The sequence below is a fragment of the Pezoporus wallicus genome, unplaced genomic scaffold, assembly GCF_028554395.1.
Source record: "Pezoporus wallicus isolate ANWC-B61680 ecotype Strahan unplaced genomic scaffold, APGP_CSIRO_Pwel_v1 contig_6520, whole genome shotgun sequence".
Lineage (NCBI taxonomy): Eukaryota > Metazoa > Chordata > Aves > Psittaciformes > Psittacidae > Pezoporus > Pezoporus wallicus.
Window position 1 is genome coordinate 702,381 of NW_026636887.1, and position 26,833 is coordinate 729,213.

General features: G+C 40.2%; 2 protein-coding genes across 3 annotated transcripts in view; one reads left to right on the top strand and one right to left on the bottom strand.

Moving 5' to 3' along the window:
* Positions 1–26,833, top strand: part of UBAC2 (UBA domain containing 2) — a 100,913-nt gene that overhangs the window by 15,450 nt on the left and 58,630 nt on the right. Inside the window, exons 1-4 of one of the 2 annotated variants that reach the window (XM_057402095.1) lie at positions 128–254; positions 10,058–10,185; positions 14,300–14,419; positions 14,842–14,948. In XM_057402095.1, coding sequence (XP_057258078.1) covers positions 224–254; positions 10,058–10,185; positions 14,300–14,419; positions 14,842–14,948 — 386 coding nt within the window. In that variant the 5' untranslated portion in view covers positions 128–223. Of the gene's footprint in view, positions 1–127; positions 255–10,057; positions 10,186–14,299; positions 14,420–14,841; positions 14,949–26,833 lie in introns of those variants that run through there. The other variant, XM_057402094.1, reaches the window with a different exon arrangement.
* Positions 16,096–20,792, bottom strand: GPR18 (G protein-coupled receptor 18). Its single transcript, XM_057402096.1, has 2 exons — positions 20,702–20,792; positions 16,096–17,379 (listed from the first exon to the last, which is right to left on the bottom strand). Exon 2 carries the CDS (start codon positions 17,333–17,335, stop codon positions 16,370–16,372), a length of 966 nt encoding a protein of 321 aa, XP_057258079.1. The 5' UTR covers positions 17,336–17,379; positions 20,702–20,792; the 3' UTR covers positions 16,096–16,369.

The following is a 26,833-nucleotide window of genomic DNA, read 5'->3' on the forward strand; positions in this document are numbered from 1 at the left end:
GGGTGGGGGGGGGGGACGAGGCGACGGGAGGATGGCGGAGCCCCTCCTGGCGGGCCCGGCAGGGGGCGCCGTCCGCTCGCCTGACTGCTGCGTTTGTCCCCTCGCGGCCTCCGTCCCCGTCCCGGTGTGGTTCCTCGGGGTCTGCCCGGCCTCTGGGGGTTCCGCCAGCGGCACCGGCCGCGGCTGAACCTGGCTGGGCCGGGCCTGGCCTGGCCTTGCCGCCATGTTCACCAGCACCGGCTCTAACGGGCTCTGTGAGTACCGGGGAGGACGGAGCTGGGGGAGGGAGGCGGTGAGGGGTGTGTCGGCGTCTCCCCCGCGGCGGGTGGCCCGGCCCCCTCCGCCGGGGACGGGGTCGAGTTGCCGGGGAGGGGGCGCCCAGTCTGGGCGCGGTGCTGCCGCTGCTGCCTCACCCGGGAGAGCCTCTCCCCGTTCCTGTCACAGGCCGCCTGCCCTCGGTTTCACTTTAAAACTCGGGGTTTACCGCGTGTCCCACTAGGAGGAGCCGCCCCCGGCGGTACTGCAGAAGGAGGAGACCTCTGAGGGCTCCGCTTTACGGGCAGCGCTCAGTGGTCCGCCCGGCTGGTGGCAAGAAGTGGGGGTCGGTCTCTTCTCCCAAGTAACAAGTGATAGGACAAGAGATAACGGCTTCAAGCTGCACCAGAGGAAGTTTACATTATATATTAGGAAAAATCTCTTCACCGAGAGAGTGGTCAGGAATTGTAGCAGGCTGCCCAGGGCAGTGGTGGAATCACCGTCCCTGGAAGAGTTCAAAAACCGTGTAGATGAGGCCCTCAGTGACATGGTTTAGTGCTGGACTTGGCAGTCCTGGAGTAAAGGTTGATCTCGATGATCTTAAAGGTTTCTTTCCAACCTATTTGATTCCATGATTCTGTGATTCAAGGGGCTGTGCCTGGACATAGTGGTCCCAGGACAGCTTCCTGCCATGTTTGTGTGGGTATGTGTATGTGTCTACACAGATACAGATCTACATAACTAGGTATGCACTGGACAGGAGAAATAGCTCTTAGTGGTAAAAGAGCTGTGTGTTTGTGGGTAAATGTATCTACATATATAGATACAGCTCTACCTGCCTAGGTACATATCAGAGAGCTATAACTCATTTTTTTTAAGAAAAAAGAAAATCATCGTTTAAACCAGTTTATTGATCAGACAGGTTTAAGGACAAATGCATTCCTAGCTCTGTTGAACTTTAGATTTACATTCACCACATGTAAATCATTTCATATCCCAGTGCTTCCTGAACAAACCTGGCAAGCTTGGAGGGTTGCTTCTGAGCCTGCTTGCAGGACAAAAAATCTGCCACATTTAGAAATGGTGATGAAGAACCAAACCAGCTGCACTGTGGACTTTGGCTCTACAGTCCTCAGAGCAGGCTGGGACAAACGATAAGTCAAAACTTTGCTTAACTGCATGCTTCACGCAAAAGTCCAGACTGCGTGTGAAAGCACCTCTGACTAGGGATGAATAGAGCTGGCATTTCAGAAGGGGTATTAGTTGTAACTGTGTTCTCTGTAAGGCATTTAAAGAAGGGGGAGTATTTTTGCAGATGCTAGCACTATACTTGAGTCACAGTTCCTGATTTTTTTTCATTTTTCACCCCAACAATAGGTACTATAGAACAACAGCTTTTTGGTGGCATATGTCGATATAATTCTATGAGAAAGAAGGAAAATAACCTTGTTTGGCTGAATGGGTGGAAAGTGACAGTCAGTATTGAAATGTTTTCCCAAAATAGGTCCATCAGAAGGATACGTGGAAAATTGCAGTCATAAGAAACATATTTGTGCTAGGAGAATAAACTAGACAAGATGCCATTCTGCAAAAAGTAAATGTTTTAACTTTTTTTCCTCATAGAATCACAGAATGGTTTGGGTTAGAAAGGACCCTCAGAGATCATCTTGTTTCAACCCCCCTGCCGTGGGAGCACCTTCCACTAGACCAGGTTGTGCAAAGCCTCATCCAACCTGGCCTTGAACACTTCCAGGGATGCGACATCCACAGCTGCTCTGGGCAGCCTGTTCCAGTGTCTCACCACCTTTACAGTGAAAATTTTTTCCCCAATATCTAATCTAAATCTACCCTTTTCCAGTTTAAAACCATTACCCCTTGTCCTATCACTCTTAGTGTACTTACCTGTTGACCTACAGTGATTTTTCACAATAAGACTTGGCTGGTTCAGGTTCACTGACAGACTCTAGTAGAGGCACAGTTTTAGGTGGCAGTGACATACACTCATTTAGTGCACACTCTGGCAGTGTAAGATGGCCTTCAGACTTTTGTTTCTACCTCTGTACCTGAAGCATCTGTTGCAGTAGCAGCAGGTTTGTGGGATGTGCAGATGTGCAGGATCTGGTGGTTTAGGCAGTTAATGAAGCAGTGCGTGATGTTGCATCAGGGTTGGGTACATGTGTGTCCATGTTCAGTTTTGCCCCTGGGCCTTGTAAGTTTGATTGCTTCTATTTAAATTAGACTTTCTTGTAAGCAATTCTGGAATAGCTGGACCTGAGTAGCAAAGTCCTTGACCTTGTCCATGTGCCTTTTAAGGAGATGTTTCATGACTTTGGGCGCTGCAGTTGAGTTCTTAAATAAAGTGTTTTTCTGGTATTTCATATCCTAGTTGGGTAGTCCTGGTATAAATCCTTTGTGTTACTTCTTCTGTTCGGTACTGTTTAAAATCACGTTCATAGGCAGAGAGGTTCTTGAAAAGTGATGTTATAAGAGATGTGGATAGAACCAACCCCCTCCAGCAACAGTCCAACCTTGGGTGAATATGAGCTGGTTCAGACAAGTAGGTCCTTTGCTAGGAGTGACGTGCTGCATTCCAGGCAGGCAGTATTAGGTGTAGCAGATGATGACTGTGTTGGAAGTTGATAACACACCTACTCAGGACATGACACGCACAGTTTTGGATGCAGAGATATAGAAATATACATACCTGGTACATATTACAACTATGAGATATGGAAGTTGGGGAAACAAGGAAGAATACCATTTAAAAGGACAAAGACAGTTTGCCCTTGTTAAGGAAACTATTTCTGTAATCTGGAGTATTGGAGGAGCTGATAACGCCCTAGCAAAAATAAGGCCGATTACTCTGGGTAGTAGGAAGCACAGCATAGGCATGCTCAAATGACTTAGCAAAACGCTGACCTGGTTGAGTTGGCTTGTAAAACAGCATTGCAGCATGTTCAGAAAGCATGTGGCAGCACCTGCCTTAAGGGAAGGAAGGGCTTGAGAGGTCGGCTGTGGTGTTGGGCCTAGAATGGTTTCTTGTGTTGCAGTCTGCCAGCAACCTGAGTCCGATGAAGAATGCTGCTGAAACACCTCAGTGGTTCTGCAGAGGCTAGTGTGAGTGCATGAAGACTGATGCTGGGCTGGCTGTTTGATTTACTGTAATACTGCTTAGCTGTGTTTGGTGCTTGTTCACCAAGGAGCAATGATATGCAGAAGGCTTTTTGTTATAAGACACCAAGGCCTTTCCAGCAACTTAAAACTGTAAGACCAACACCTAACTTTTCTGCAGACATTGTAATATCCCCTCCTAGTATTTTTTTCTGCTACGTGCAATACTGCACAAGTACCTTAGGAAGCCTGTTAGAGCTTATTATAGTAAAATTTGAGTCTACGTTTTAAAGCCACTTCCTACATCTGGAAAATATTTTACTATTTTGCCTACTACACACAAGCTACTTCTTGTAGTAGTATGGAGTAGAGTCCTTTGAACTTGAGTGCAAGCATTTCTGCTAATGCAACTTACACTTTCACCTTTGCGTGAACCTTGTAGTGCAGTGCTGGCAATTTGTTACAGATCCCCAAGGCAAGAAGGGAACGCTGTGCTCCTCTGCTTGCATAAACTACAAGACTGAACTGTGCTGTGTGTGGGCCTCAGGAAAATAACAAAAGGATGTAAGCTTATGCTTTGTGGTACGACTGGAGGAGAAACCAAGTCTGTATTGAATATACCAGACCTCTGTGCATAACAATAGAACAGTACTGTATGGCAGAACAAATTAGCTTGTACATAGCATGCCACAGTGCAGCCTGGTTCAGAGTATTTGCTTGAGTCCTGGAGCAGCATAGCCACATCACTTCAATTAGCCATGCATTGAACACCACAAAAATGTGGCTATTCTGCTGCTGTTGCAGAGCTAGCTCATCTCAAGCGAGCGCTGGGGATCTCTGTGTGGTGGTGTGGTGTAGCCATACCTGATATTCCTGGCAGTGTATACTAATAGTAGTGTGGTAATATGCTCTGTGGTTGGGAGGAAGAAAAGGCTGCTCAACCAAGTGGGTGTATTTGTTAACTTCAACCTGTTTCACTTTCTATTTCTTTTTAAATGTTCCTCTTAGAAACAAAGTTTTCTTCCTTTTTTTTTTCCCTTCCCTTTTATTTTTGTAGCATCTCATTCTTCTATAGTTTGTGACCTAGGCTAAACCCAGCAGGTTTCTAAACAGTAAATGTATAGGTAACTGCTTTGACTGCTTACCAGCACCTTTTAGAAAAAGATTTAAAGCATGATAATAGTTGGTTTCTTTATCAATTTTCTTGATATATATACTAATATTATTCACCTCTTAGCTTCTGCAGTAAGTTTATAAGCATTTGATAAAAATCCGTTCCTGCGATGATACTGTTACTGTATTCACTTGCTGGCATCATGATGGTTAACCACTAGAGTATGCTATGAAGTGACAGTCTGAATGCAGTCCCCTTCCTGAGTCTGTGCCTAGACCAGGAGCAAGAGCTGCTTTCCTGACGCAGAATACTTCATATAAGATTTTCAGGAAGCAGGAATTTAACTGCTTTTGCAGGGTCCTCTTGTATTGCATGTTTTTCCCAAAAGGTGCAGTCATGTCATAGAATAATTAGGGTTGCAAAGGACCTTAAGATCATCTAGTTCCAATTACACTGACTTGAGCAAACTTTATAAAAACATAATATGGTTAAATTCCATCCTACCGGTCTGTGTACAGTCTTCTGCTGTCTTCCAGATTCCTCAAGCAGTATTACGTGTGTCCATATTTCTTACCATCCTCCCTCCATGGCATGCTGTCGTTTGTTCTTGGCTACTGTTCAGGACTCAGCATGTGGTTATAATACAGACAAGCTTTTACTCCTCAGGTCTAGTAAGATGGCTCCAATCTCCCAAAAGCACACACTGGAAGCACTAATTTCCAATTTGTCACTAAATTCCAATTTGCGTAGTTGGTTTCATCAACCATTACAATGAAGGACAAACAAGATTTTCAAGGAGGAGGTTTTCATGCTGCCATTTAATCTGTAGCAAACAGAAATACTAAGCAAGAGTCTGTTTTGAAATGTCATTTTGAAACGTCACTGTCGGTGAACCTGCTGCAGGTTCTTGGGTAGATCTTGGAATGCAGTAGGTGAATATCTGCACGATGGCTTCATGCGAGAGAAACAACCACCTAAAACACACATTCCATTAGTGCATATGGGAAGTACTGTGCATTTGGGAAGTACTGTGCATTCAGGTGTGCGTCAGTTGTGGCTTTAAAGACTCACAGATCTTGTGTATCAGCATTAAAAGAAATGGTTCATGCATGTTTCATGCCATTGTAGCAGTAGCCCCCAGCAGTTTATTGAATGTCTGAAAGTGGTGTATGTGCCTCATAGCAGCTGGTTTTGGGAAGTATGCAGATGACAACGTTAAAAAAAGCTGTTGCACAGCATGTTTTGTCTGCAGCTGTGGTATAAGCTCAGTAGAGATCCCCATAAAAAATGTGCTGAACTAATTTGAGCTTTTCAGCTACTGCTCATCAGCTATCTTTGGCAACAGGGTCCTCTCCCAAGTCAACACTTGAGTCTCAGACCTGGAATAACTGTCCAGGGGGGTGACGTTGTGGCCTGAAAAGCCCTTCTGAAACAATAGCTTGGTCTGACTGCCTGTTTTGACACGTTCATCTGCTATCTTTCTTCACCTGTGAGTGGTGAGCAGGCAGGGAACAGGAAATAATTTAAAAAACTGTAGCTGTTGCTGCTACCACAACTTTCATATTCTTCTCCTTAGTGCAGTGGTGGATTCTGAAGCTGCAGCTGCCTGAGCAGTTTACTGTAAACCTCCCCCTCCATTTGTGACAGATGGACGCATCCTTTCCTTAACATTCTGCACTTTGAAAGTGGTACTGTCAGCCAGAATAGTAGTAGGTTGTGGAAGAATCATAAAATTACTTAAGCTGGGACCTTAAAGATCATCTAGCTCCAACACCATGGGCAGTGACACCTTTCACTAGACCAGGTTGCTCAAAGCCCTGTCCAACCTGGCCTTGAACACTTCCAGGGGTGACGCAGCCAGAGCATCTTTGTGCAACTTGTTACAGTGTCTCGGCACCTTCACAGTAAGAGCTTCTACCTAATAGATAATCCAAATCTACCCTCTTTCACTTTAAAGCCATCTTCCCTTGAATTTATGGGCTTTGTAATGAGTTCAGGGGTGGAATGTGAGCCAGGTTGGATGGGGCTTTGAGCAACCTGGTCTTGTGGAAGGTGTTCCTGCCCGTGGCAAGGGGTTTGGAACTAGACGATCATTGAGGTCCATTTCAACCCAAACCATTCTGTGATTCTATGACTTCAAGGTGGTTTTCTCATTCTTGTCATATTTTAGGACCAGCTTCACATTGTGCAGTGGTAGCACAAAGTGGTTGGGACACTTGCCTGTGAATTTATGAGGGCAGTTTTGGGGAGAGCTCTGTTGCACCAGGGGGAGCAAAGATCTGTAGTGAAAGCTAGTTTGTTGGCGTTCATCACAGCATGGGCACATTCAGCTGGTTATTACAAAATTTCTCTGTTCATCTTTCATCTAAGGATGAAAGCTCAAGTATGTGTGTTGCAGCACCAGTGCTATTTCTGCCTGTTCTTTGAAAGAGTTGCCACTTAAGGAGTGCATTGCAAATTTATTCCAAGGTATGAAGATAGTATTTTATATATTTTAAGTCTTCAGGGTCAAAATGAGTGTTTCTCCTTTCATTCTGTTTTCTTTATGTGGTATAGAGGCCCTCCTTGTGCACATTTATATTGCTGCTGCCAGCAGGCCCTGATAGCCCAGTAGGTTGTAGTATACATTTCCATCCTGCACACAGTTGCAAATCCATTGGACTAGAATTTTTCTTTCTAGATATTACCTTCATGTTCCAAGTAAGGAATTTGACTTGGATGTCAGAATGTCCGACTATGCAATATTTGTGATTGTTAGTAATTTTTGGTTTTATTGGTCGAGGGATTCCACAGCAGCGGGAGGGTTGCTTCTTCACTGGTGACCTCACAGCAGCCCTTGCTTAGGATCTATATGCTGTAGAGGGGTAAAGCAAGCTACTACATTGTACAGTGAAACACTTGGAAAGAAACATTTCAGGAGGTACCTTATTTCTCTGGAAGAGTTTATCTTTTTGAGTTTACTGGATAAGGATAAACTCATCAACCATGATGACACATGGAGAAACTTGAGAGTAGAAGTTTCTGTTACTCACATGATGTTCTCTGGGGTTGACTGTCACATTAATGGGTTAGTTACTTCTGTGGTTTTTCACTTGATAACATGCTTAAAAATAAGTACTTTACCTCTATAACAACGTTTAAAGCATCTAAGCTGAAAGCTAAAAGGAGGTTCATAATAAAAATGTGAGTTCACACTTTTGGAGAAAACAGATTAAGTTCTGTTGATTGGTTATTTTTGAATGCATTCAAATTAGGAATGAACTTGACAAGATAACGTATTTCAAGTATTACCTGTAATGTAAAAATAATGATATGAAAATTATAATAAAATCTAAATATTAAACCTGTATAGAAATAGTCACAGATGGAAATCTAGTGATTTGCTTTTCATATTTTTTGTGGTAATGTGATCCTCATGTGAAAAGTATTATAGGATTGATGTGTTCTGGAAGCAAATCTATTTAAACTCATGAAATAACAGAAATGTATTTGATAATAAAATAACAAGTTTGATAAAATTTTGGCTCAGAAGCATCTACTGTGGTGACTGCTACTAATGTTCTGATTTTGTCTGTGCTTTCAAATATCTGTTTTAGTCTCGTTATAAAACTGATCCTTTCACATGAAGGAATGTTAATTTAACTGAGTTAGATTAACTTAGGGAGCCTTTCCTGACGTTTCCAGTGAACGTATGTATGCATCATGTGCACAATAACTTTCAGGCAGCTCTAGCTTATTTTTAACTCCAGTGTTCTACAGTACTCTGATAGCTTCAAACTTTTTTGAAGCATCCACCTAAATAAGAGGAATGAATAACTTAGAAAATTTATATCTAAAGACTATAGCTCTTTTCTTTTTTTTTTTTTTTAGTGAACAAATATCCCGAGAAGGATATTAAATTGAAAGGTGGATAGTTTTCTTGCATTAAAAGAAAAATTAGCCAGGCTTTCTACCTCCTTGATATGTCTTTCACAAAAAATCCAATCATAAAAGTATAACTTATGGTTGTCAGAGTAACAACAACCGATGTCAATCCAGGTGACTGCCTAATTTCTGGAAAAGGATAGTTCTTCAAGGCATTGCTTAAATGTAGTAAGGTAAGTGAGTCTGTAAATAATGAACTCAAACATATGGTTGTGGACTGAAAGAAAAGTTTTAAGTACAAGTTTATGTTAGGATTCATGTAGGAAGGGATGTTTTCTTCATATAATCATCAGAACATCAGAAGAGTGCAGACTTCAGGGTGGTGTGAGCTGAGAACAGCTAACAGTGCCCATCAAAGCTGCTCTTGATGTCATTGGTTGGTAGTTGGATGAGGAATATGTGTAAATTATGTAGTAAGAACTGTATTTTTGAGTGGGATTGTGCCATTACTAAAATCTTGGCTATCGTGCCTATTACCATCTTCCTATTCTAGCTGTTAATTCTTCAAATGTGCAGCAGATGGGGATGAAATCATTTGTGGTAGTCAGTATATCTGGATAGGTACTAAATGTTCCCTATATTACACTTTTTAAATGCAGTTTTTTAATTCCTCTGGTCTGCTTCTTACTTCCCATTAGTACTTTTAGAGTAGACTTATTGCTCCTTTTGTTATCCAAGAACAGTGACAACAAAGCCATGGATTTCATAATACCCTTCTGAAAATCAGTAGATTCCATGCTGTAACTGGAATGTTTGGGAAAGAAGTAAATGCATTCAGGTTGCGTGTATGAAAAGGAGAAAAATCATGGAAGAAATAATATTTCAGAGTTTCTATATTGGCTTGAACTGTTGGGCAGGAGTTTGTTTTTGTTGTGTCAACTGCACCAGCAGTTTACACTCCTGCTGGGTATTCCACTTGGCAGTTTTTAGTAAATGCATGCTGCAGATATCTCTGTTCTCTGCTGCTTTCTTCAGAGTGTCCTTTCTAAAAGTCATTTACTAGGGGAAAGGAAGTTCTGATTTCACAGGTGTCCTAATTTTATTAATTTCTTTGTTAATAATGATAATGAATGAATGGAAGGAAGATGAATATCATGTAAATTAACTTAGATATGTTTCCTTGAATGATGGATCCAAGTGTGGTGAAGAGAAAGTCAATTTGTTCAGGTGATTCCTGCTTTTCGTCGCCTCTAGAAAAAAAAGCTAATCTTAACCCCTGATGCAAAGGAAACAAAGGTATTTATTTTTACTAGATGTGTGTGTATTTTGCTTTTGAAAAGAAGAGATTGTTTCATTTCCCAAAACAAGATTGGGCCTTAGGAGGGCTGCATAGGAGGGCATGACCTCTATAGGCAGAGAGCTTAGGTTTAATTATAGCCAAACAATTAATTTCATGAGAGAATATTGAAAACAAAATGATTAGTATTCAACTGCCACTAATATACTAAATATTATTATAAGTACTAAAGACTTCCTTTTGTGGGTGTGTTTTTCCTATAAGTTTTTGAGACCTTGAGAAGCTGTTGAGATGAGAAGTCCAGGTGATACCACTGCTATTATATTTTTCAATCATTGTTTAAATATTTTACTTTTTAAATGTGAGAGACATTTCTCTAAAATGGCTTTTTTGTTTGTTTGGTTTTTGTCTTTAAGATAAAGCACCTTTGTCGAAGAGTCTGCTACTAGTCCCAAGTGCCATCTCGATTCTATTGACTCTGCTCTTCCAACATTATCAGAAGTTCTTTGCATATAACCTACAAGCTATAAAAGAGGATTTTCAGGTAAGAGTCAGTTCATTTTGTGTGGAAAAAGACTGCAAACTGTGCTCTTCTATGCAATTCCCCCTTCCTCACTCTGTTTCTCCTCTGGTTCTTTCCCTTTGTTCACTGTTGTAGAACAGCTTGTTCTTACCTCTCTGTAATTTTACCCAAGTATGCTGCTTTTCAGAAGAAGTGAGAAAAAGTGATCCGAAACAATCAACATAGCTTTTCACTTCTTTCTTCTGTCTGGGAAATGATTGATTTGTATTGTTTCTCCTTCCAGCCACTGGCATTTGGAAGCTTGCTGTGAATGGTGATTTCAGCTGTGTAATAATAAAAGTATTTTGGTATGAATGTCAGGATCTCATTATGCTTTGATTTTGAGGCTGAAGAGGGCTATTGTGATCAGGTAGTCTGATTCTATAAGATTTATTTTAACAACATTGGCTGTAACTTTCACTCTGTGACTTCTGTTGTAGTGAGCTATGGAAAACTAAAATTTTCCTGTTGAATAGAACTGCTGCTTCTAACTTGATGATTCCAAATTATGGGGGAGTTTGTCATGCTCCTTATGCTCAGTTATCTGCTGAATTAATTATCTTGCTAGGCATTTTTTGCTCATTCCTACTTCAAACTGATATCCTTTATCTTCTAGGTAGTGCATTTTGTATAGTTTTGTTCTTAGCTTGATTAAGAATCCTCAAATTGTAACTGTCAAAGTAATGCACTTAGAAGTGATTAGATAAGTTTTGTGGGGATTTGTTGCTTTTTGTGGTTTTTTTTTCAGCTTTGGAAATGGCAGTCTACTGCTCAGCAGAGAGGTCAACAAATGCCTCTAATTATCTCACTCCATATGTTTTACAGTTACATTAAAAAATAAGTATGTAGTCAACTTAATGTCTTTGAGGATGTCAACTGTAGCCTGTAAGCCTTAAAAGCGATACACTTTGCTGTTGCACTGTCTGTAATTTTTCTTGTCAAGAACAAGAGCTTTGTTAAAATAACGTGTATTACAACTCTGCAAGAGCACTGATGATATTTTCCAAGTGTCTTGGTAATGCTGTGCAGCAGGAATACATAAATTAATATCTGCCTTTAAAAAATGTTACAGACAACTATTTCGGGAGGAAAAGCTGAGAAACTATTCAAAGTTTTAAATGGAAATCTAGTGGGTTTGGGGTTTGTTTGCTTATTTGTTTGGTTTGCAGCTTTTTGTTAGAAAAGTCTTCTCTATTTGTTTGATCTGCTGAAAGCCAGTAGTGGCTGTGCTTTATTCAAATAAACTGTCTTTACTGTGTTTTAAGCATAAAAATTTGTGAATTTCTGTGGAAGCTGTGGTACTTTTATTGTGGTGCTTTGGAGAATTTGTGGGTTTGGATGTTTTCTTTCTTGAAATTGTTGTTTCATGTGCTGTCGTAGCCTTTGGAGTAGGCTGTGTATTATATAATTGTGTACCTCTGAGACCAGAGACAGCAGATCATTTAACTCCTGTCTGATGCTAATATTTAAATGAAAACACTGCAAAGAAAATTTATTTAGAATAAATTCATTTACAGGGATGAATTTAGTTGAGTGGATTCTTGTTTTCAGGGGCTGAACAGACAGTTTGGGTGTTGCATATTAACACTAGTTAAAACTGTTAGAAAGCATTGGAAATAAAGCTTGCAGTTGAAGAAGAGTACATTTGGTTTGGAAGGCAAAATATGAGCTGTCCAAAATGAAAAGATCTTTGTCTCCATTAAGGGACCCTGAAGAGCAGTGAAGATGCTCTGTGTAAAATGAAGATCTCGATTACATTAGACCTATATATTTTTTTAAGCTGGCTAAAGTAAAGAGTAATGAGGTTTAGAAGCCTTAGAGATTAGAGTTACGGATCTCTTAACCCAACTATACATACATAAGTTAATGGACCAGATGGATTACCTCTGAGGGTGCCAGAGGAGCTGTAAATTTAATTGTGAGACCTTTCTCCAGCATCTTTGAAAGGCCATGGTGATTGGTAGAGGTACCTGATGGCTGGAGAAAGGCAAACATCGTACCCATCTTTGGGAAGGGCAGAAAGGAGGATCCAGGTAACATCAAGCCAGTCAGCCTTACCTTGGTCCCTAGGAAAGTCATGGAGCAAATCTTTTTAGAAACCATTTCTCAACACATGCAGGACACAAAGGTGACTGGGAGCAGCCAGCTAAGTGAAAGGGACAAATCTTGTGGGTCAGAATTGGTTGCACAGCTGATGTTGGCAGCCGGGCTTGGGGTTTTGTGCCCATTGGACCCTCTCTGAGGATTGACGACTACTTGGAAGTGATGGGATCCACTTGACCAAGTGGGACAAAGGCATCCCTGCTAACAGGCAGGCCAGCCTGGTGAGAACTTTAAGACAGGAACAAGACAGGAGAGAGATGACAACCCACAGCCAAATGAGGAGGCAGTGGATTGGGTTAGCCAGCAAAGGGTACAGTGAACAGAAGCACTCTTGTAATTGGCAAAACAGGACTGAAAAGGATCTACTTCAAGTGTATGCATATAAATAAGTGCCTATGGGACAGCATTGTGTGAAACACTCCCATACATTTTCTGAGAAATCAGTGTGACTGTATGCTAATGCATACTACATAGGAAACAGATATGAGGAATTAAAGCTGATGTGTCATTACAGGGCTACAATCTCACTGGGGTCACAGCGATGTGGTGTGTTAGCTCATGAGATAGGAGTGGTGCAACAGGCATACAGTCTTACTGTAGTGTAAGACTGATGGAACAGAGGAACACTTTTCCCAGAGAAGTTATGGAATCTCCATCCTTGGACATAGTCAAAACCAGATTGAATAATTGGACAAGAAGATGAGTGGAAGAGTGGCTAGACTCAATGGAGTTATGGTCATTAGTGCAAAGTCCATTTGGCAGGTATTAATCAGGGGAGGGCCCCTCAGAGATCAGTACTGGGACCAGTGCTATTTAATGTCTTCATTAGTGACCTGGATGATGGGATGAAGTGCACTTTAAGTTTGTGTGTGATCCAGAATACATGGGAATAGTCAGTATGTTGGAAGACAGAGCTGCTATTCAGAGAGACCTTGGCAAGCTCAAGAAATGAGCTGATGGGAACTTCTTAAAGTTCTGGAAAGTCTCTGCTACAGTGATGGAACAACCTCAGGCTGCAACAGTGCAGGCTAGGGGGAACAAGTGCTTGGGTAAGCTCTGCAGAGAAGGACCTGTGAATCTTGATGCATAGCAGAAGTCAGTGGTGTGCTCTTGCAACGAAAGAAGGCCAACCATCTCCTGGACTCTGTTAGTAAAAGTGTGCCAGTAGCATACTCTACAAACAGTGCTTTAGATGGGGTCCCACAAGTGTCTGGTTCTGAGATCCTCAGTACAAGAAAGATAGGAACACACTGGGGCAGGTCCACCAAGAGAGTCAGAAGATTGGAGCATGTGACATACAAGGGGAGGCTGAGAGAAGTGGGTCTGCTCAACCTCAAGAAGAGAAGGCAAAGAGGAGACACCTTCTTGCTGTCTACAAGTAGCTGATTGTAAGCTCTAAAGAAGCTGGAGCCAGACTCTGCTTGGAGGTGCTCTGGGACAGTACAAGAGGTAGTGGACATAAAGTGGAATATGGGAAATTCTGCCTAGATGTTAGATTTTAGTTTTTTAAACCATGGGGTGGTCAAACATTGGCACAGATTGCCTGGAGAGGCTGTGGAATCTCCATCCTAGTAGGTGTTCAAGACTCAGCTTGACATGGCCCCAAGCAAGCTGATCTAATTAGACCTGCTTATAGCAGTAGACTAGACTAGTTGATGTCTGGAGGCCGCTTCAAAAATATTTTTTCTTATATAATTCTGCAGTTTACTAGGGTTGTGATTTCCATATGGATTTGTAAATGTAAAATATGGACATATAAATGTATTTGACTTCATTTGAATTGTAGATTTATTTTTAACAGGTAAACCTCTTCCTTGAAAATACTTTAAGCAGATTTCTTGTATTCTATAACATGCTACTCTTTTTATTTCCCTCCTTAAATGCACTGCATTTCTCTTACCTGATTTCAGTATTATATTCTCTCTGAGCACAGATTCTGTAAAAATTTCTTTGAAGGAAGAAAGACTTAACATCGTGATCTTTAACCTTTTAGATTTGGAGACTTGTATGTGGGAGAACTATATGTCTTGATTTGAAAGACACATTCTGCAGCAGTCTGCTCATTTACAACTTTAGAATATTTGAGAGAAGATATGGCAGCAGAAAATTTTCAGTAAGTTACAGTTATTTAATTTTTTTTTTTAACAGAAACTGTTTTCTGCACTGTTTAGAATCTTGCAGTCTTGGATTAATGTTGCAGTTTATTACTAGCATTTTGCATAAAAATATATGTTAAAGGGCTTTAAAGGTTATTTGTTTTCCATAAATTTATATTGGTATATCTTCCAGTATTATCCTAATCAAAGTTTGCAGCTGTTATAGTTGAAAGTTATCAGACCCATGGAATTTAATTTTGATAACAAATTTTAAGTCTTCATTTGGGTATCTAGACATAGATCTGGAATTATGTTGTGCTAAATATTTTATTTGTCGTATATGAACTAGTGTAGTGGTTTTCTTGGGTTTTCTTTTATTTAGAGATACATTGTTTTTAAACTTTTGAGTTAATTATAATTAAACTGTTTTTCTTTCCAGTCCTTTTTACTGGGTGCTTGGATGCTCTCTGCTTTGTTTGATCTTCTTCTTGTAGAAGTCACTCAGTATATATTTGGCATCAGCATCAACAGCTTGCCTTCTGGTTTGTAAGTAGCTCCTAATGTATTGATTATTTTAGATATAGTTTCAAGGGATTATTTTGCACAATTTTTAATGAAAAAAAAACAAAACACTTTCTTCATGCAACCCTTTAAATTAAATTTAATCCTCTTCTGAAGACAGTGTGAAGTTTCTTGGCGCAGCTATTATGTGTTCAAACATTTGTTTCCTAGTTGTGATCTGTGGTTAATTAATCTATAATTTATTTGTATAATGATTAATTTTTCATTCTCTTATCCCCGTTTCCACTGTCAGCATGATTGGAGCATGACTGGGCTTGCACTGCATACATATGCAGTTGTATGCATTTCATACTGGTAGTTTGTATGTATTCCAAAAATGGAGTACTAGAGCATGTTATTCCATTTAGTGTTTGCATCTGAAGTTTTTAAAGCTTTAAGGTGTTTAGTGGTTCAGTTTTGCATGACCTATATTTGAGATTTTTGCACTTAATAGAAGTTAGATGTCCATGTTATAGTAGAATCTTAGAGCTTCATACAGACTTGAGTTTCCATGTGTTGCACACTCTGAGGTAATAATAAAAGCTCTTGGAGTGAGAGTTTTAATATTAAACACCATATTAGATGCTTTTCCTTCTATGTTTTTAGTATGTCTTCATGGTGGGTTTACACTGGCTGGATGCCCGGTGCCCCCCAAAGTCACTCTTACCACTGCCCTCCTCAGCTGGACTGGGGAGAGAAAATGTAACAAAAGGCTTGTGCACTGGGATAAGGACAGGGAGAGATCACTCACCAGTTACCCTCATGAGCAAAAACAGGCTTGACTTGGTGAAATCAGTTTAATTCATTATCAATCAAATCAGAGTAGGGTAATTAGAAATAAAACCAAATCTTAAAACATCTTCAGCCAGCCCTTCCTTCTTCCTGGCCTCAACTTCACTCATGATTTCTCTCTCTCCTCCCTGCCAGCAGCACAAGGGGGTGGGGAATGGGGGTTGTAGTCAGCTCTGTAGGTCCCTTCCATGGGGTGCAGCCCTTCAGGAACAGGCTGTTCCTCTTTGAGTCATGCTAACACTGGTCTAGAGAGAATGAAGCTAATTTTAGAAGTGGCATATACAGTAGTTTCAGGAGCATTTGGTTGTGCAAATATAAAAAATAAGTATGTGTTGCATCATAATTCTTCAGCATTGTCTGCTTTATTATAGTTATGTCTGGCAATATTCACAGTCTTTTGAGATGACAAAAGCATTGGAAAGTTTAACACTTATACAAGGTTTTAACTAATTTCAGATTTACAAAAGCAATTGAGCAAATATAAAAAGTTGCAACAAATATATCTGTTACTTCTGGCAATAGAACATTCTTCAGTGTAGTCAAAATGCTGCAATTCAGAAATAGAATCACTTGTTCACATTATAAAAGTCCCCTGACTTTTTTTTTATCTCTCTTTATATCATTTCACTGTTCATATTACTGAGTGATCTTACACTTCCAGTTCGAAAACTTTTCCTGCGCACACTGCGAAGGTAATTGCGATAGAGGATTACACTGATGACTCTCGCCTGAAATTGTTTAGAAACAATATAGTACAATATAACATCCAAGCACGTACTGAGATTCATGAGGAAGGTGGTGAAGGCTGCCCAGGGGTTGTAAGTTGTACTTTCATGTTGCAACATCAGGAAGGCAAAGCAAATGTGGAAGGGTACAAAGCAGATGAGTACTTGAGCAATCAGAGTTACTATAATTCTTATGGATCTCTCTTTGGCCTTAGGCTTCAGTTTGGAAGTCTTGCCATGAATGAAATTGTAGATAATGACTAGGTAACACCCTATCATGATAAACAAGGGAATCAAAAAGAAAAAAATCAAGCGAGAAAAGTTCAATGTATTTACTTCCTTTAAATGGATGATATCCAGCGATTTTATGCAAGTGGTGAAATTAAAGTGTTTGTCTGGATCAGACTGTAAAAACACTAATGGGGACGTCGTTGCGAGGGTCATTACCCAGATTCCAGTGCAAGCTAGCATGGCTTTTTTTGTGTTTCTCAGTTCTTTGACATGTTTGGGCTGGACAATAGCCATAAATCTGTCTACACTTATAAAAGTGAGTAACCACAGAGCAATGGCTGGATAAAATATAGTGAAAGCGCTGATAATCCGACAGAATGTATCTCCAAAAGGCCACATTTCTTTCCCATGGTAGATTATCCGAAAAGGCAAGGAAAATGTAAAAATTATGTCAAGTAATGCCACATTCATCATATATATAGTTATAGTTGTTCTCTTCTTGGTAGTGCAGCTGAAAACCCATAGTGCAGTGGCATTCACCAACAATCCCACTATGAATACAAAACTGTAAAAGACCAGTGATGCAATCCTGTATTCTTCAGGGTGGTGATTTCCAGGCTTCATATTTCAGTTGAATTTAGGAATAGTTGTTGCCCTCCATAAATACCCTACAAATAGATAAAATATGAAGAGTTAGTCAAATAAAAGCTTTCTTTAAAAACAAAGAAGATTGTTGTGGGATGGGGTTTAGTGATGAGATTGTATTGTTTAGCTGTGAAAATGTGCTAGCTTTGTTGTGTTTTCTGACTACAAATACATTATTGTGCTCTGAAGGAAGAGAAATAGTATTCATATGGAAGTTTTAATGAAATATTTTAATTACTTAAGATATTTGTTATATAAGGAATCAAAAAGTCAAAATTGATTAGCTACTTTGAGTGTGCTTCTAAGTAATGATTAAATTGAAACAACTGTAATTGAGGTAAGAGAGCTGTTTTCTAAAGAAAGTATTCCTTCAAGTTGTCCCTGTTGAAAAATTAAAGACTAAAACTAGTTATGGAAAGAAATAAGAGAGCATCACATGTACTGACATTTGGGTATGCAAAGTGAAGTACTGACTTTGCATTTTATCTGTGTAGGAACTACTTAGCTCCCAAAAGAATAGGTGCATGCTGTTGCTCATTAAAGACATTAAAAAGCTATCTTAATAGCTACGTAGCTTCTAATAGAGTATTTAATCCCAGGTCATCAGAACCAACCACCTGACATATGACTAAGATTAATGTATTGATAGACTTCCTATTTAAAAAAGTAAAAAGATGGGAAGTGATGCAGGCTCTGACCACACCCTGTGTGAACAGTATTTGTTGTGGAGGGATAAGTTGCTGGCTGGTAGCCAGCTGCTCCAAAGCACAGTTGTGTTGCTTCTCTCATCTTCGTGATTGTTGGAGTTGGACATCTGAAATGTCATTATTATGCAGACTCAGTTGATGAGAGCTGAAAGAGATCATCCCCTGGGTTACTCTGGAGCCATTTGAGGATGGCAAACCTTACCTGATGTTTGCATGGGTGCCTTGGTTAACCTACACCCCCTTGCTTTCTTGGCTCTTCCTGTGGTCACAGTTTCATGACCTTGCATGGAAGGATTCCTCTTGTTTGGCCTTTTACCCAGCCCTGTGGCAGCTTCGTGAAGAGGAGGAAAGAGTTAGTTGTTTGTCTTATCTTCCCACTTGTGACCGACAGCCGTGTAAGTTCTGTACATGTATCAGGCACCAAAACTGTTCTCAAGAGCAGAAGAGTGCATAATTCCTGTGTGTTCTATCTCTAAAACTTGACAGTGCATTAAAAAAAAAAAAAAGCTTATTGTTTATGCTTTCACTTTAGTGTTATCAGGTACTTTTTTCAGTGATATAGGAATATATAGGGGATTGAACCAGTGTTTATTAATATAGCATGCTGGTTTTACATTGGCAATCATCAACTGCTTTTGAAAAGACTATCCATGGAGTAGCTAACTACAGTATGATCTATTACATCTTTCTGCAGGTTAGCTTTTGCCTTGCAATACAATGTTTGGACTTCTGATTTTCTTACAATCCCCCAGTTTACACATATATAAAAAAAATAATGCACACAAGTACCTAACTCTGACTTTCATCTCAAAGGTTTTTTTTTTTTTTTTAGCTGTACAAAACAAAAAGGTGTGTTTTCTGATCAGATGAGGTCTCTAGGAAATGTAACAGAATTTGTTTTGTATGGGAAAATGTATGCATAGAATACTGACAAAGAAAACATTTGGAGGGCATCTGCATGAATAAAATACCTCATTGTGTGAAGAGCGGTAAATGTAAAAGAATTAAAGAGCAATAGCAGACCACATTGAAAGGTAGATGGCATATGCTTGAAAGAAAATTTTGTATCCCATGCTTATAGCACAGCTGAGATACTGCCTGGCATACTGCCCCACTTCCATTAGTGTTGCGTAAAGTTGTCCAAATATTGCTTAACATGCACACACACATCCATTTTAAAGTGTTTTTTTATCTTTTGTTCTGTTTGTTTTTCTCTCTTGCCAGTGATTGTGTGTAACAAAGTGCATGATTACCTATCTCAAGATCCTGACTGATTTAGCAGGTGAATTGAGTAGCCATGTATAGGCTAGGTAGAAGAATTCACTTTTTATGGATGAATGTTAATAAACAGCATGAATTTTGGTTTTGTTTTTGTTCTTCTCTCCTTTGGACTTGTAGTTCCTGAAGTTGTTTCTGAACAACCAGCAGGCCAGTGTTGACTGGAAGAGGGGAAGCTGAATCTGGCATAAACTTCTAACAGGAAAATCTGTTGTTCCTTTCCTTGTTTGATGGTTATTTCAAGTTTATGCCAGTTTTGAGATATATCGAAGAATGGCTTACTGTAACAAAAAGGGGATTTTTTTGTTTAGTTGGTGAAGATGTTGCTTCCAAACTATGCAGGTTTAAATGCCTCTCAGTGTTACAATTAGGTATTTCTTCTAGGTTTTAATTTTTAAAAATCTAAAGCTTGACATTTATGTAGCTAAGAAATAATGAGATTTTTTTAAAGCATGTAGTCACCTGTCTGCATTTATATGTGGATGCAGATATCCTGCTTTTTTATCAGTACTTGTCTGGGTGGAGTTCAGGCTGATATATTGCAGGTCAGCCCAAGTAGATCTTTGGGTGTCTCTCAGTGGACAGTTTTGCCCTATTTGCTGTTTTTCATAATGGAAACACTTACTTACCAATATTGATTAAAGCACTTGCCGAAGAGCCCCTGGAGTAACTGTTTTCTGGATGTCTGTGCTAATTCTGAATGAAATTCTGATGTTTGTCTGTATGTTTTAGCAATATGTTTTAATTTTTTAGTGGTAGCTGAGGTCCTGAATGTCTAATGTGGATTGTGAAGCCCATCTAGGTGCTGTGTATGAAAACCAAGACTTTCAGAAGAAAACCAGAATTAAATCTTTTCCTCCGGATTTATACTGCAAGTTAGGCAGTGGTGATGCCATTTAAAGTATTGTGTGTGCATCTCTGTTCCCAATCCCCTTTTTTTGCTTTGGCTGACCCTCCTATTTGTTCACATTTCTTTGAGGAAAACATGGCTTTCAGTGAAGAATAGAGAGACCAAGCAACAAGATCTTCTCCTAGTTTTAGTTTAATGAAAACAAGCATCTTTCCTTTAGAGATAACATACTTGTACCAATGCTTTTAGTTGCTGTATATTTTAAAATTTATTTTAAAAATCCTAAGGTTCAGTATTTATGGTACTATGCTTTTCCAAATGCAGTGGTTTTGCTTCAGATGTTATTGATAGAATGCTGATACTTTGAAAGTGCCTTAAAGAATTAAATATCTTCTCCTAAGTTCTAGAATTAATACCCGTGTTCAGCTTCTGAAGAAAGAAGTCCATCTTAGCAATTTACGTAAACAACCAAGTCACTTTGTTAGCATAGGATAAGGGATTGTTACTGACCTTTTGTGCACTACAGAGTTTCTTCAGAGATCCTCCTTTCCTAGTCCCAAATCTGTAGAAGGTTTAGACTTCTTCTCTGCTCAGCTTCACTTAGCTAAAATAGATCCTCTTCACAGGCAGGAAACAATGACGTAGTCTAGCCAGTTCTAAGCTCTTCCACTGGTCATACTTAAAAGAGAGTATTTCACATACATGTGATGTCTGTGAACTGATATTTCTAGTACCTTTCAACAGGCAAGCTTTTATATTATTTCCAGTGTGACCAAACTGGGCTGTTGTACCATGCATCTTCTTAAAATACATTTTTAAATGTTTGTGGTGTAAGGAAAGCATATTTTTGGTTAATATTTACATGCAAACATATCCGCAAGAATGCACATCTTAGTTATGCAGAAGTTTCTAATCAGCACAATGTAAATGTAATTTCTGTAGAGCATAGTCTGTGTTTTGTGGAAATCCCCATTTTACTTATATTGCCTTGGATAGTAGTCAGCCTGAAAGTGACAGTAACTCGCTACATTTGAAATGAGAAGTTTGATTCACTTGAATACACAGCTTCATTTATGCTTGTACTTACCATATTTTACTAATACAACAGCAATGTTTCTCTGTGTTATTTGCTATATAAAATAATAGCATGCCATTTTAAGAGCTTTGCAGAAAAATGCAGTATGAAGAAAGGTTTTAGCCATTCTTAAAATGGAGAAAAATCTCTGAACTGTGTCACTGCAACAGACATCTTTGGTGGGATGATAGTATTCACAAAGGCTAATAGGTAAAGGAAAGTGATTTCCTACGTTTTCTCTTTGTAAACTCAAAACAAAAATAAATCCAACATTTGAAAGAGCCATTCAGGCAAGGAGATCATTCCATATTCCCTGCAGAGCACTTGCTAGCTCCAGGTCTCTGACTGGCAGTCTTTGGGATATTGAAGCACAGTAACAGAGAGTTTGGCAACTTTGTGCCCTCCTTTTCTTCCTCCCAAATGAAACAGAGAGATGTGTGCTGAGGAAGGGAACAGTAATGTTTCACTCTCCTCCTGGCATGCAGTCAAGAATTTGCCAGGATGTGCGCATGTTGCCAGAAGCAACAAAGTCCTGCAGTTCAGATGTAGCCAGGATCAGGTTTGTTACTGTAAAAGTAAGGTAGGTAGGTGATCTTCACTTACTGCTAAAGATAGCTTTTGGGGAAAATACCCTCTCTGCTGGAGTTATGTAATTCATCTCAGCTGAGTGAGTTTGTGGTAGTGTGGTGGTTATTTGCATAGGTCAGTGTGATGGGTCACGTAATCATAGGGAAGGACCTCGGTATGGTTTTCAGTGTGTAGAATAATAATGTCTTTATGTATTTGTTCTTTTCTTTTAGGGAAACTAATGCCAAACTTAATCTTTTTTTAATCATTCAGAAACCCCTTAAATAGAATGAGCTGCAAATCCTACCCAGACCATCCAATAGAAATATAAGTCTATTGAAAAGGATGTAATATTTTAGGATTAAGGAGCAACCAGTGTTCAGAACTCTTCAGTGGCTTTATCATTAGCAAAACAACTCTGCAGCATGCTTCAGCAGGATGAGTCACTCATACTGTTTTGAAGTTTAGTGAAAGCATATGGAAATTCAGTGACATGCATATTTTTAAAGGGTTTTAAAAAGGGTGTGTGGCTCCTGGAAGACAATAACTAGGTTTGTGATCCCTCCTAGGCAAGGGTACTGTATTTTGAGAAAAATAATGTACAGAAGCCTTGAGGTTGCTTCCAACATGAACTGTGTTATAAACGTACCGATCCAAGCACGTACATAGCCACTGTCCCCGTTAGCTAAAGAGGGAGTACAAAAGTAATGCTGGATTTGGATGGAAACCAGGCAGATGTTGAGGCTGAGAAAAGCTGCATGCTGTGAACTGCCTCTTGGCTTGCAGACTTCCTGGGGGAGGATCGGAAGGGTGACATTTTATCTGTGTCTCATCTTGTCCAAAGAGGGTGGCTGACGCCTTAACCCTAGAAGGGAGGATGTGTCTCAGGAGTGCAACTGGAATCAAGTCACACTTGCAGCTCAACAGTTTGCACAGGTGGATAGCAGCAGCTCTGTTGAGTTTACTGGCAGGTTCTTCATCCAGCTGGTTTGCCCTAGCATGTACATGTCATTCTGTGTTCTGCTTTCACTCAGGTTTTTCACAAGTCTGCCTGGCAGAGAGGAGGCTGCCAAACTGCTCTGCTGCTGACAGGCTGGAGGGCTCCCCCTGAGCGTGGAGGAGCAGGTCTGTTTGGGAGCAGTGTTCTGAAAATACATGTTTGCACCACCAGCAGTGTGTGCTCCTCCTGCAGCTCAGGCTGGTTGCAGCTGCAGGGTAACAAACATTTGGATGTGAACACCCAAGTGAAAAGTTGCAGTACATGTGGTTTGTGAGAGGCAGTGGACCGCACTGCTGTGCCACATTCTCCTCTTGCTTCGGTTTCTGGTATAGGAAGCACCTGACTCTATTTTTGTTTCTTCTGCTTCTGTACTGTTTTATCAGCTAGAGATGAGTGTGTTGCATTGGTTTCTCTCAGATGGGTGAGTACTTCCACTGCTCCAGCTTTTACTGAAATAAATGCTTAGTTCCCTCCAGGGTCTTTTGTTGCTATTTTGAAGTTTCTGGAGTAAAAAAGGTAATTCGTGTCATGTTGTGCTAAAGCCATTTTTCAGTAGTTAAAGCTAAGCCTATGTACTTCATGTCTGAGGATAAGGCAGGGTTCACATGTGGTATGTTGCAGTGCCTTCACTAACTGGCAGTAAGCCTTAGAATACATGAGCTTGATCACTTGCAACTGCATGAAAGGATTGTCTTTGTGCTGTTGGTTTGCAGGAGTAACTTACTGCTGGGTCTTTCTTTCATGCAGAAAAGTCTTTTTTGCCTGTCCCTTTACCATTTAACATAAGCTTTGTCCAGCCGATACAGAGAAATTCTGCACGCAGAGGGGGAGAAGGATCACCCTTGGCTCCAGTTTGGTAAGAAGCAGGCTTGAGCTTGTGTTCTCTTTCTCTTTTTGAACTTTCGATGTTTTGAACCTATTGAAAAGAAAGAGCTGAAGCTTTTTGCACGGTCCTGTGCGCCAGTGGTACAGGAAGCAACTCTCCCATGTGTCAGTTTGTTTAACTCACCAGCTTGCTGTTGTGGGTGAGTTCACACGTGGTTTTGGACTACTGTTCTCAACCTTGATGAAATTGTGCTTCATTTTTTTATTCCCATATTGTGTTGTACCATAATGAAGGTTTAAGAATAGACTACTGGTTAAAAGTTGCCATGGCACTGAATGCATAAACGTACTGGAGTTGTTTCCAGTTTTGCCACTTGTGTGTTACTCAGAGGCTGTGTCATGGCATAGCTGTCCCTCCTCTACCCACTCCTCAACCTGGGAGTGAGTGTGAATGCTATGTGCAGCAGACCTGAAGGAATGGGAAACAGTGCAGCTTTAGAGAATTACAGCCTAGTTAGCTAGGCCTGGCATGTCCTAATCACTGTCACATTTTGCTTTCTCATTTGGTTAGAATTCAATATGGTTTGAGGAAGGAGTTCCTGATTTTTTTCTTTTAAAGGAAAAATCAGTACTGAAATTGACATTCCATGTTTCTCTTTTTTTTTTTTTTCCACCTCCTCCTCTTGTATAGCCAGACCCACTGTCTGTCACTAAATACCCTAAAAATATACAGTGTATCTGGCCTGCAGTTCATCTGTTCAGCAGGATGAGCCTTTGAAAGAAGCAATACTTCAAAAATCAGTTGAGATGAAAGTTGCATCTCTGAGGTGTCTGAGAGTGGGATAGTGGACTAGAGGCAGTGCTTTGTTATGCAGCAGCAATCTCAGAATATATGTGTCTAATATTAGCTCATGGCAAATACCAGCACAGCTCCATGTTTGTTGATGAACCCACATTGCCTTTGGTAGACTTCTCAAAATGCTGTGTCTGTGTTCTGATGTGTTGGGAAGCAGCTTTACTTTCCCCAAACCTGCAGATTTCTCATGACAAATATTTCATGGTTGTTTGAAACCTGTTTGAATACTCTTTTTTTTTTTTCTTTTCTTTTTTTTTTAAATCTGTATGTAGTGTTAGGAGCTATGCAGTGAGTTAGTTGTTCCAGTTTGGAAGTCTCTAGGAGAGCTTTTTCAAATACTCTTTCCTTACAGAGTATGTGGTACATGATATTTTTACTATTAAACTGTTCTTAAAAGTCTCAAGTGTGTAGGAGTACTGTTCTGAAACTTGGTATGCCTCCCAGGAATAGAGTTAATATTTCAAGAGAAATGTCTTTACTGGGAGCTGCTTGTACTCAGATTCTTTTGATGAAGTCAAGTGCAGAAGTAGGGAAAACCATTTTGACTTCTCTGGAATTGAGGCGTTTGAACAACTTCTGCTTAGTTACTAGCCTGAGTATATGTAACCAGAAATGAAATAATTAAAGATTGCTACATATGCTTTAGTGTGCCTGTAATCAAAAGTACCTGAAATGAGAGTGAGCTGTGCAAGCATTTGAATTAGAGAAAGTGCTGTCCTTCAGACTCAAGGGCACTTTGGTGTGTGTTGTGCTCCTGTGTGTGCTGCCCAGCCCTGGCAGGTGGCTTGCTACTATGAAGTGACAGTCTTCTAATGTTATTCAGCCTGTGCCACCTGTCTCTGGCACAGATTAACAAACACATAATGTATTGAAGTTGTGAAGCTTGGTGTACTGCACTGGAGCTGAGTTGACGTGAGAGGGAGCATTCAGGGTGGTAAAGGGGCTGGCATAATCCGAACAGGGACAAAGCAGCTCAGGTCCAGCCACACAGCAGTGAATCTGGTTCATTAGGAACTCTGCAGGGCAGGGTTTCTTAGAGTGTAGGCTTAGTACTGTCCTTGGAGGGAATGGGGGGAGAATTTGGGTGTGAGTATGCTTAGTGCACCTGAATGCTGGGATAAGGCCAGATGGTTCTGTGAGCTGGCAAAAGAAGACAGCAAGGCTGGCTATGGGTAGATTATGTTAGAGAAACTGACTGTACAGAGCTGAGTCCTCTCAAAGGACTGTATACTTTCTGACTGACTATTCAGCTACAGGAAAAATGTGTTTTACACACAGACACATGCACTTTAAGGGAAATGAGCTGAAAACCCTGAGCTTTATCACATCAAGAAGCCTAGCAAAATCAGCCAGAGCAGATTTGAAGTTCAATAATTCAAGCAGCAGTCTTCCTTATGCAGGGACCATGTTGGTAAAGATGGCTTTAAAAGAGGATGGGCCAGTGAAACTGAGCTGGGACTTACGTATCTTGTATTCTCTGCCATCCTTTTCTCACATTCTCTTTCATCCTTTGCCTCCAAAGCGTACTGCCTGTCACTGTGTTTAATTTTTGTATTTTTGTCCTAGAACATCTGGGACATTGCTTTTATTTGCTTGTAACTGAGCTCTGTGGTGTGTGGTGATATGGGCCACCAAATCCATGGCACTTACTCAAACAGCAGAAATGAGAGGGAGTGTAAAACTTGTTTTGAACAAGGTTGAGAAAAAAAGGGCAGTGAAGGCGGCAGAATGTTGGACATCTCTGTATGCCTTCTTTCTAATTTGACAGCATATGTAGGTAACCAGAAGAACTATACCAGCAACCTGTGGCTCACAGTGTTCATTGTTGTTTAGATGGTGTAGTTTATTTAAAGGTGATGGGGCCTAAACTGGGTTAACCTATATAGTTACTGGGTGAGTGCTTGATGTAGTATTTTTTAGTAGTGATCCTGGATATGGCTTCTGCTTACTGCCTGACAGTTGCTGGCCCAATGCTTCTACTGCCTGGTGCTAAGATTTCTGACATTTGAAAATTGGGCTTAGCTCCCGATAAGAAACAGTTTTGTGAAATGTGTTTTGACCTCTGCTGTGTTGAAGATTTAATTACTGCATCAATGCTGCCATCTACGGATCTTTAGCTAGCATAGCAACACATCTTTGGAACAGCAGAAAATGGATATAATGGCATCATTCCTTTATACACCTGCACTTCCAGTTGTGCATGAAAACTGATTATGAAGAGTGAAAACCACTTGGACTCTCCTATGGAAGGGAGGTGCCATATGGCATGGCAGCTTTGATCATTCATAAGGTTGTAGAACTGAGAATTCTGTTGTTGCT